The 11,604-nt window shown below is 36.5% G+C and overlaps 1 protein-coding gene across 1 annotated transcript; it reads left to right on the top strand.

Annotated features, from left to right (window-relative positions):
- The first annotated feature begins 2,403 nt into the window (after nucleotides 1–2,403).
- On the top strand, nucleotides 2,404–6,577 carry LOC113284509 (ADP,ATP carrier protein 1, chloroplastic-like). The gene is made up of 5 exons (XM_026533996.1): nucleotides 2,404–3,474; nucleotides 4,760–5,014; nucleotides 5,189–5,332; nucleotides 5,420–5,767; nucleotides 5,858–6,577. The coding sequence occupies exons 1-5, from the start codon at nucleotides 2,701–2,703 to the stop codon at nucleotides 6,236–6,238; spliced, it is 1,902 nt and encodes a 633-aa protein (XP_026389781.1). The 5' UTR covers nucleotides 2,404–2,700; the 3' UTR covers nucleotides 6,239–6,577.
- The last annotated feature ends 5,027 nt before the right edge of the window (nucleotides 6,578–11,604 follow it).

The following is an 11,604-nucleotide window of genomic DNA, read 5'->3' as shown; positions in this document are numbered from 1 at the left end:
TACAGCAAAGTCAAGTATTTCTATCCTAAAAATTAGAAAATGATGCTACATTTGTATAAATTTAAAAGAAAAGAAGATATCGTTTGTTTCTACACGCCGAAGGTCAAACAATAAGTCACTACTAAACACATGGCACAATCAAAATCCATTCTTAGAACAACACATGCCCAACTAAGGGTATACGTGATATCGTTTCCAGTTACAAAACCCTAATAAAGACCTAAATTATTGATTTAAATGGTTGTCTTTCTTCATTTGGTTAATAATAGTAAAAATAAAGGAAGAAATTTAAATGAAAATGGAAAAAAATGCGTCGGACACGCGTCATCGTTGCGTCCAAATCAAAAGCGCGCATGACACGCAAATTGGTGCGTGGAACACACTTCGTGTCAGCGTCCCACGTGCGTCTGACGCGGACACGATTCAAGAAATGGAACGTCCGTGCAACCCAGCTTCCAAGGCATAGTACTGGATTTTGGCCATATGGCAAGCTATTTATTTTTTGAGCATTTTTATTTTAGCCCCCAAAATTTTGAATCATACCCAAGGTGTTAGGTAGAGACTCGATATGTAATCGGCTCCACTCATTTGTACCATCAACGAGTTGGTTGGTCGAAATTTGGACTTTCTGTTTTGCCATGTTTTTAAAACTACCTATTCTTTTCTAAACGGGGACAAAACTAGGATGCACCTTCCAATTTGGCATGTGTTTAAAAACCAAGCCCCTTTTCACAGATAATTTCCTTCCCTGCACACGACTTACCGACCGTTCCCTACCTTGCGTAGAGAAGCCATCGGAAAAGACCTGGATATTTGTTCTTGACTTTGAATATTTGTTTGAGAAGTGGGTGACTGAATCTTTTTGTAAGGTGAAGACAATTTATATTTGGCGACTTTAAAACCTTAATTGGAATCTAATTAAAATGGATTGTATTGAAAATAAATTTTTAGACATTTCAAGTTGGCAACTAGTCAGATTATCGTCATCCATCTCATCCCTAATTATAGTATAATTGACTTGATGAACCTTTTCAACTGATGGACTTGTCATGCATTCATGCTGCATATACTCTTCGCTTCCCATTGTTCATTTTTCTAATTATGTGCAATTCAATCAATCAGATAGATGTTTGCTAATAAAACATTTGAATACCAGAAAAAAATGTCTTTTCTTCTTCATAAAATTTTGCCAAAAACCTGAGAAGAATACATTCTGAAATGCTTCTACTTCAGAAGCAGAAATGAATTTCAAAGATGAGGAATTCTTTCTTCACCGTTACCTTATAAAAGGTTGACTTTTATTACTTCTAGTAAATCTAATAATTGTGTTACCAAGCTAACGGTTGGATTTTCGACTTAATGAAAAATAATTTCTCAAAATATATTCCAACCATTTGTATATATACTACTTAGGAAGTCACTTTTTAATTTTTGGAAGCAAAAATGTTAAAAACCAGTCTAAGAACAAAATTTTAGAGAGAAAAATTATTTTCTGAGAAGCAGATTGTTTTTTTCCAGAATAACTTCAGAAACAAAAATTATATTTTGAAAAACAGATTGTTTTGGTTTTCCAATTTTGAGATTAAATTGTACTTCTGGAAAAATAAAAACACTTATAATCGTGATCGTAGGTGGGATGTCCATTATCAAGAGTGCACCCATTCCCAAGAGTGCATCGGCATAGACCGAATTAAGACTTGCACTGCATCACAACTCCCACAAGTACTCCGCCAACCAAGTCATGTTTAGGTCCAACAAATAGTGGACCAAGATTAGGACTGCACAACGAGTAGGGTGGGTAGGATATGGCCGATACCCGCCACCCTACCCGCTTACCGGCGGTTAAGAAAATCTTTACCCGCAACCCTACCCGTCAAATAGTGGATAGGATACGGTTAAAAAACTGGCGGGTAGGGTAGGGTTGGCGGGTAGGAGTAGGGTATGTGCACTTCTAGGTAGGGTGGGTAGGATATGACCTATACCCGCCACCCTACCCGTTTACTGGCGGTTAAGAAAATCTTTACCCGCCACCCTACCCGCCAAATAGTGGATAGGATAGGATACGGTTAAAAAACTGACGGGTAGGGTAGGGTTGGCGGGTATGGGTAGGGTATGTGCACCCCTAACCAAGATCCAAAGAAAGTGTAAGAAGAAAATATCTTCCTTCCGAAGTGAAAATGAAAAAGATCAAAGCTCCCCCTAGGATAAATTACCTACTACTATTGAACACCTAAGCAAAACCCTTGAAGAATATCTTTTCGGATCCTATTTTATTGGTTTTTCGATTAGACCATTTCACAAATTCATCATATTTTATTATAAGAATACACTCTTTTCTACTTAATTAGTACTAATTACACCATTAGTCAGTTTTTCTAATCTGTACAAATCTCTTTGTTCTTTGACACTTCTCATCAGAAGCAGAAACAGAAACAGAAACAAACCCTTTATTTACCCTTATCACCAGATAAAAAAGATTTAATCTTTACCATCTTTTTGTTCATTAGTGATTGAATAATCATATATATAAACTAAGGGTTTTTCCTCTTTTGCTCTATCTCTGAACAACCCATTTAACACAGCAGCCTCCACCATTATCATCATCTTCTACCACCTTATCTTTCTATGTTCTCCTCTTGAAAACCCAAAGAAAAAAGGGGCTTCTTTGTTCTTCTTTTTTTTCTTCCTTGGTGAGGGAACATGGAAGCAGTATTAACAAAGGGGCTTCTTTCTTTACCTTTAAATCCTAAAACAAGGGTTTTCAACCAACAAAATGGTCTTAGAAATCGATTAAACATTGAAAAAACTAGAGCTCTTAATGGGTTTAGTTCTTTATCTTGTGGTATTGGTGGCGAAGGGTTCCAGAAATTTCAAGCTATTAATGGGGTTTACAAAAAAGAGAGGAAATTGAAGGTTTCTTGTTCAGCTGCTTCTGCTGCTGCAGCTGATGGAGGTGCTGGTTATATTGAAGATGTGAATAATAACAATACCCCAAAGCTATTAGGTGTTGAGATTGCAACACTTAAGAAGATTATCCCACTTGGGTTGATGTTCTTTTGTATTCTCTTCAACTATACAATTTTGAGAGATACTAAAGATGTCTTGGTTGTTACAGCTAAAGGAAGCAGTGCTGAGATTATTCCATTTTTAAAGACTTGGGTTAATTTGCCTATGGCTATTGGATTCATGGTTTTATACACCAAGCTTTCTAATGTCTTGTCAAAACAAGCTCTTTTCTATACTGTTATGGTTCCATTCATTGCCTTTTTTGGGGCATTTGGGTTTGTTCTGTATCCTCTCAGCAATGTGTTTCACCCTACTGCACTTGCAGATAAGCTATTAGCTTCTCTAGGGCCTAGTTTCCTTGGTCCTGTTGCAATTCTCAGGATTTGGAGTTTCTGTTTGTTCTATGTCATGGCTGAGCTCTGGGGAAGTGTTGTGGTTTCAGTTTTGTTTTGGGGGTTTGCTAACCAGGTGAATTTTCTCACCTAACTTATCTTATCCATATGAATTTTGTTTTGAATTGTTGCTTATACTATGTTCTAATGTCTGTTGTTGCTATTTGATTATGGGTTTTGGTTATTGCTTTTATTGTGGATGTATTGGTTTATTGATTTGCTAGATATTATGGCTTTGATGTTAAATGTTTCCTATGTAACTTCATAAGTTAAGCGAGACTAATTCGTGCTGATTAATTTCTCTTTCAGGACAACAGTTGTTTTGTTTCTTCAAAATTTCGATTGCGGTCCTTTTGATATCTTTACATAAGATGAATACCGTAGTTTATCCATTGGATTTTCATTTATTGATTTCTGTTTGCACCTTCATGCATGGTTTGTTGCATTAGGCCTTGAGAAAGTAAAGTTACATGGATTTGTTACGATTCTTCTTATTTTTGTTTTACTTGAGAGGGTGTGTTTACCTATTTATCATGTGGTTTGTTACAATTCTTCTTATTTTTGTTTTACTTGAGAGGTTGTTTTCACCTATTCAGTTGCAACAGAATGTGACTGCATTGGTTATTTGCCCAACGTGCTAAAGATTTTTGATCAATGTGTATCAAGATAGTTTTATTGTTTGAGACTAGTCACACATTATAACCACTTCTGTCCACATGTGCCTGTACAAGGGAGTTATTCTATAATTCTTGATGTCACACACTAAAGGCTTAAGCCCACGTAAAATTGGATCATGATGTTTGTTCCTTTTTTTGTTCATGGTCGTCTTCCAAAGATAAATGGTAGGTAAGGAAGAAATAGAGGAAATACAAATCTCGCCAATTCCAATAGATAGTTAATAATTGTCAATCAAATAACTCGGAGTCCAAAAAGCGTTGATGCAAAGTTGGGATACAGGTTGCTTGCAATTGTAAAACTTTTTTACCACTTGGGTGATCTTCTACTCTTACTTATCATGTTGACCATTATGTACTTAAAATGTTATAATATGACTGAAGCTACCAAACTTGGCATAGCATGTCTACACCATACTTCAATTCATTCTTGATTTGGTGAAACATTTCTCTCGGAGTATTTAAACGTATAGTTAAAATCCTGTCTACATGTAGGATTGGGTGTAGATTGATACGTCTGAAATGATATGTTACATGTTATGGTAATATACGCCATTGTTGATCTTATAGATCACTAGCAGAATACATAAGTGTGTTTACTCTGGAAATTTGTCCGTACGATGTGTAATATCTTAATGCTAGTAGGGATGGAGCTAAAATAATTGGATTCGTTTATCTCTGTTGCAGATAACAACTGTCGACGAAGCCAAGAAATTCTATCCACTGTTCGGACTTGGAGCAAATGTCGCCCTTATTTTCTCGGGACGAACTGTCAAGTACTTCTCTAACCTGAGGAAAAATTTGGGACCTGGAGTTGATGGTTGGGCTGTTTCCCTGAAAGGAATGATGACTATTGTTGTCTGCATGGGGCTTGCAATCTGTGGTATCTATTGGTGGGTTAACACTTTTGTGCCTCTTCCAACACGTAGCAGCAAGAAGAAGGTAAATTGGCACAATTCCGATGTTGCGTCACTTTATTTGTCTACTTGTTTTTATCCAACTCGGATGTCATTTGGGTCAGAATTTTCATGGATGCAAAAACTTTAATGTCTCTTTCTTGCTGTTTTATTGGCGTTTCTGTCTTTTGTTAACATGGGATCAATTAATTACTTTCAGGCTAAGCCTAAGATGGGTACAATGGAAAGTATTAAGTTCCTTGTATCATCAAGATATATCAGGGATCTTGCAACATTGGTGGTTGCATATGGTATCAGCATCAACCTTGTCGAGGTCACATGGAAATCAAAGCTTAAGGCTCAGGTAAAAACGATTGGTTTCAAGTGTTAATTTTACATCTCTCCTCATCCAACTTTCTCTCACTACCACCTTCTGCCCTGCAATTTTCAGTTTCCAAGCCCGAACGAGTATTCCGCTTTCATGGGTGATTTCTCAACTGCAACTGGAATAGCAACTTTCTCAATGATGTTGCTCAGCCAATGGATTTTCAACAAATATGGATGGGGAGTTGCAGCCAAGATTACACCCACAGTTCTTCTCCTCACAGGAGTTGGATTCTTCTCGCTGATTTTGTTCGGTGGCCCTGTGGCACCCCTTATCGGGCAGCTTGGAATGACTCCTTTGCTTGCTGCAGTTTATGTCGGTGCTCTGCAGAACATATTCAGTAAGAGTGCAAAATACAGTTTATTTGATCCTTGCAAAGAAATGGCTTATATCCCCTTGGACGAGGAAACAAAGGTTTGTACTTTTCTGACAACCCAAGTCCCTATCTCTCAATTTCACTGATCTTTTCTCTTTAGATTTACCCTATGTTTTTTTTGCTTACAGCTTAAAGGGAAAGCAGCCATTGATGTTGTCTGCAACCCATTGGGGAAATCCGGAGGAGCTTTGATTCAACAATTCATGATCTTGACATTCGGGTCACTTGCAAATTCAACTCCCTACCTAGGTGGAATTCTATTGATAATTGTCCTTGCATGGTTGGGGGCAGCGAAATCGTTGGATACTCAATTCACTGCTTTGCGTCGTGAGGAAGAACTCGAGAAGGAGATGGAAGAGAGGGCAAATGTTAAGATTCCAGTCGTGTCTCAAGAAGGAACTACTCTTTCCGTCGAAGTCGGAAATGGGACTCTAGCAAATGGAATGAGTTCGTCAGGTGGAGACAAGTCCAGCAACAGCTCATCCGAGTCTACAAATCCCCGCATCTAAGTATAATCTCTTAAACCTTACTTGATGGGATGAAAAGAAACCCAGGATGAATGGAAATAATCTGCTTGGTTAAATTGGGGTAATGTTTAGTATTTGTGGATAAGAAATGATCAGACCATGAGGCAGGGTTTAGTTGCAGCTGATTATTTTAAATCCCTTTGTTCCTTCTAGGGTTACAGAATTCAGGATTGTTTAATTACTTAGATTTACAATTTGATGGTTAAAAGTTTAAGTTTAAGTAGTTGTTCAAATAAGAATCGAAAATTTTGACTTTAAATCGATAAAATTCTTCCTCGTTTGTATGGCTTGGATATACTAGAAAAACGTCATTTCGTTTTGCATCTTTGTCATTTACACTGGATTGGTGCAGGATCACCCCAGAATGAAAGGTATCACAGAGGGTTTGTACCCGTCCAACTCCCATTTTGTCTGCATGCTTTTCCCAGTGTTCTGGAGCCTTGAGCGTTATCTGCCCACTAATAGTGGTGTTAGTCCAGCAGTTTGTAGCCTGCAGCTGTGATATGTGGTCGCATAACAGACCATTACAAACTGCAAACCCATATGGGTAGCTTCTGCGTTTGGATCAATTTTTCTTTTCCCATTTCCAGTGTTAGGTTCACATAATGCCTGACAACATCGACCATAATGCTGCAAATTATGGACATAAAGAAGCCAAAGAGCAAGGCAAAGTAAGGTGTAAACCCATGCCAAGATGAGCCGAGCTGGAATAGACATGCAACAGACTTGGAAGATATTATGAAGATATTATTTCCACAGCTATGGTTGTGAGGCAACAGACTTGGCCACTTACATGCCAAAACCTCTATCCTGAATCTTTGGATTCTGCGTGACACAGAATTTGGACTCACATACACCACCACCATGTCTGAGAGACAATAGAAATGAATGTTAGCCATGGGATGGGATATTTTTCGTTGCAAAAGTCTCTCTCTTTTTTTATGCCCTAGACTACAAAGAAATATCAATAGTTGAGTTGTGTGATATTTCATTTTTTTTTTATACAAAGAAATTTTTTATCAGTTAAGGAGGAGAAAAATTACAGTCTCTTGCAAGGAGACTACAAAATTCTGCAGAGAAATAATTAAGAAGATCCATGTTGGTAGTTGTTTCACTAACAGTCTTAGCAACTGTATCAGCTACTTGATTGTCTTCTCTACTAATAAAAGAAAAGTTACATCCCACAAAGCTCAAACTTAAATGCTTTATTTCTTTAAGTAAGTTCTTGTATTCCCATTGAATGAGAAGAACATTATCTATGATTGATTGAATGACAAGTTTCGCATCAGCTTCTATGTGAATCCTTGTGAGTTGTTTCTCTTTTGGCCACGCCAAAGCTTCACCTATGGCCATACATTCATCCATTTATGGACTCAGAACTCCATCAACACATAATCCTTTGATTCCTTCACAAGTATCCGAATGAGAACGCAAGACAATACCAGCACCAAGTGTATAGGTTTCATGGTCAAAGGAAGCATCCACATTAAATTTTAAAACATCTTGCATAGGAGGTTGGCATTGTGAAAACCTATGAGTAAAGATATTATGAGTGAGTGTATCGGTATCATGTAAATGAGAACGCATATTATAATGAATCTTGTGCATGGAACTAAAAGGGTTAAGTGTAACTCCCTGAAATACTGCGTCACATCTGTCTTTCCAGATTATCTAGGCACGTATCATCAAACTATAGAACCATTTTTCATCAATGGAGCTGTTACTTCTTGTAAACCAACTCTCCACCCATTCTGAGACACTATTGCACCTGCTTTGTACTTCATCAATGTCTACAACGAAACAAAAAATGCTCAATGCGTTTCTTCGTTATCACCACAGATAGCGCACGAAGTTTCAATACTGTCGTTATAAAGGGAAAGCTTATTCCTTGTAGGATGAACTTCATGTATGCATTTCCATGCAAAATGTTTTATCCTATGTGTTGTATTAATCTTCAAAAGTGTCTTCCATACTTTTCCTTGAATAACTCTTCCATTAACATGAACTTTTGTGTTGCTCATAGTGAGTTTCTTGTATGCGCTCTTGACTGTAAACTTCCCATCTATGGCTGGCATCCAAACCATGATGTCTTCTTTTGAAGTATCAAGAAATAATCTCAGTATCTTCTGTGAAGTATTGTCATCAAAAAGGTAAGTTAAGAAAATCTACATTCCAGTTGTTGGTGTTTGGCAATCAATTCTTCGACTTCTTGGTAAATTATGTGAAAATCATTAATAGGAAGTGGGGGAGAGTCTTATCCAGGGATCCATCTATCCAACCATATTTTGGTTTTTTTACCATTGTCAACTCCATGAAATAATTCTGTTAAACTACCTGAAGGTCTTTAATGATGCCATTCCAAGTGTATGAGAAATTCACAGCTGTCAAGTTTTGATGAAGAATGTCGCCATTGTTGAAACACTTACTACCAATAATTTGAGTCCAAAGTGCATCTGACTCAGTGGATAGTCTCCACGCCAGTTCAGTGAGAAGTGATAAATTAAGCATCTCTAAGTCCCTAAAAGCAAGACCACCCAGATCCTTGGGTTTACAAACTTTGAGCCAGGCAAGAGGATTGGTACCTCTGTTCGAGTTATATCCCCAAAATAACTTCCTTGGAATGGTTGTAAGCTTCTTGATGAGTTGGTTAGGATGCTTAAAAATTCCCATTTGATAAATAGGTAACGAGTTAAGAACATGTTTAATCATTGTTGACTTGCCAGATTGTGTAAGAGAATTAGAAGACCAAGTGTAGTACCTGTTCATGAAATTCTCTTCAATAGGTTTGAATGCTTCTTGCTTAGAATGACCTAGAAGCAAAGGAGAACCAAGATATTTCTCTTTAGAACTCATGGGATTGACACCTAGAATATGTATAAGATGTTCAACGACATAAGGAGTGGTTTTCTTGCTGAAATGCACATAATACTTATCAAAGTTTATGACCTATCCCGATTGATTGCTGAAATTATGAATAAGCTCCAAAAGATGATTAACTGATGAGAGATTAGCTTGAGTGAAAATCAAGCAGTCATCTGCAAAAAAGCAAATGATTCATGGCTGGAGAGTTAGCAGCCACTTTAATACCTTTAATGGTGTTATTCTGTTGAACATAAGTGGGATATCTTGAAAGAAATTCCATGGCTAGAATGAAGATATATGGTGATAATAAATCACCCTATCTAATACCTCTTGTAAGGTGAAATTCTTCACAGGGGGGACAATTGAGCATGACTGCAAGAAAAGTAATGCTGATACATTGATGAATAAGATAAAAAAAAATCCTCATTTAAACCAAAGTACCTAAGAACTTTGATTAAGAACTTCTATTCTAATCTGTGAAATGCCTTTGACATGTCTAGCTTTAAGGCCATCCAAACAATTTGACCTCTTTTCTTCTTCATTAAATGGATTATCTCTTTTGCTTTGACTGCATTGTCACTAATTAGTCTTCCTGAAACATATGCAACTTGATTTGGAGATATTATTTTCTTCATTAAAGGCTTCAATATGTTGATGATTGTCTTGGAAATGATCTTGTATGAGGTATTACATAGACCAATTGGTCTATAGTCAGCCACACATATGGATTTCTTATTCTTAGAAATGAGAGAAATGTATGTTTTATTAATGTGCTTCAGGATACATGTGCTTAGTCTCAAAAAATCTTTTGGTCATCTGACAAACATCTTCACCAATAATACTCCATTGACTCTTGTAGAAACCATCTTGAAAACTTCCAGGACCTGGGGCACTCAAATTCTCCATACTTTTAAGTGTATCATAAATTTCTTGATGAAAAGGAACTCTTGTAAGCATTAAGTTATCAGTCTCAGAAATAATGGTGAGAAGAAGCATATAGAGACTTTCATCAAAGTTGACATCTATAGAAGTACTTATATCCTTAAAATGAGAAGTAAGATGCTGAGAAATTTCTTCCATGGTGTGAAGCCAATTATTGTTGTGATCTTGTAGAGAATCTATATTATTTCTAGCTCTTCTTATGTTGGTCTTGTTGTGAAAATACTTGCTATTGTTATCCATGTCCTTGATAAAGTGATCTCTGAATTTTTTTTGGTAGAGTTAAGTCTTGCTTTTATGCCATTTACACGGATCTTTTTTGATGATTAGAATTTTGTTATGGTTATCATCAGAAGAAGATTGAACATCAAGTTCGTTTTGCAGCTCATCGAACCTTAGATTGACATTACCAAAATGAGTTCTATTCCATAAAGATAACTCCTTTCTTGTAGACTGAAACTTTTTGCAAGTTGATAACCAGGAGAGCCAGAGACATTTATCTTCCAAGCATTCTCAATCACATAAACACAACTTTCATCATTTAACCAAGTTAGAAATTTTTTGAAAGGTTTCCAACTCTTTGGTATAGTGGAATCAGTAGCAAGCATAATGGGACTATGGTCACTTCCTACTTGTGTGAGATGCATTGATTTGGAGTGTGGGAAATTATAGCTCCATTTTCCATTTTCTAAAGCCATGTCGATCCTAGATCTTCTAGTGTCAGTACCTAGATTATTACTAGTCCAAGTATAATCTTTTCCTACAAAACCTATATCATCAAGGCCACAAGAATTAATAATACTGTTAACTAAGCCATCTGCAGAGGAAGAAGCATTTCCATTATCTCATATAAGATGAAAGTTTAAATCTCCAATAAGAATCCAAGGACCTCTGTGCACTTCACTAATTTGATAAATGTAATCTCATCGTTCTTTTTTCCTCGAGTAGTCAGGGAATCCATACATACAGGTGAGAAAAAAATTCAGACTTGCTAGGATCTGACTGAATGGCAAGATTGAACATGTTATGACTAGCATCTAAAAGGTAGCATGTGAAACCATTTTCCCAAAGTAAAACTAGACTACCAGATAGGCCTATTGGCTCAATGAAATCTTGATTTGGGTATTGATAGTGACTTACTTTTATCTTGACTATTTTAGTCTCACATAGAAAAATAGTGTCAGGGTTTTGGGATCTAATCAAATCATTAAGATTGTTTCTAGTGGACGAGGTTTTTAAACCTTGAACGTTCCAGGAAATAATTTTCATGGTGTGAAAAAAGTGAATATGTGAGATCAAAAACAGCGAGATGAAAGTAATTATTAAAATTGAATTTTTATGTTGTTTGTGCACGTAAAACCTAAAATGATATTTAATGCATCCAACAAACAACAATAAATGTTTGAAATAATAAAACTTAACCTGGAAATAATGAAACATTTTATGATGGTTATAGAGGTAATAATGATAAGTGAGAATTTATAGCAGATAGAATTAATCAGTGTAAGAATTACCTGACTTTCCATTAATGCATTTTCAGTTTGTGT

This window comes from Papaver somniferum, chromosome 5 (genome assembly GCF_003573695.1).
Source record: "Papaver somniferum cultivar HN1 chromosome 5, ASM357369v1, whole genome shotgun sequence".
Lineage (NCBI taxonomy): Eukaryota > Viridiplantae > Streptophyta > Magnoliopsida > Ranunculales > Papaveraceae > Papaver > Papaver somniferum.
This window is presented reverse-complemented; position numbering and strand designations above follow the sequence as displayed.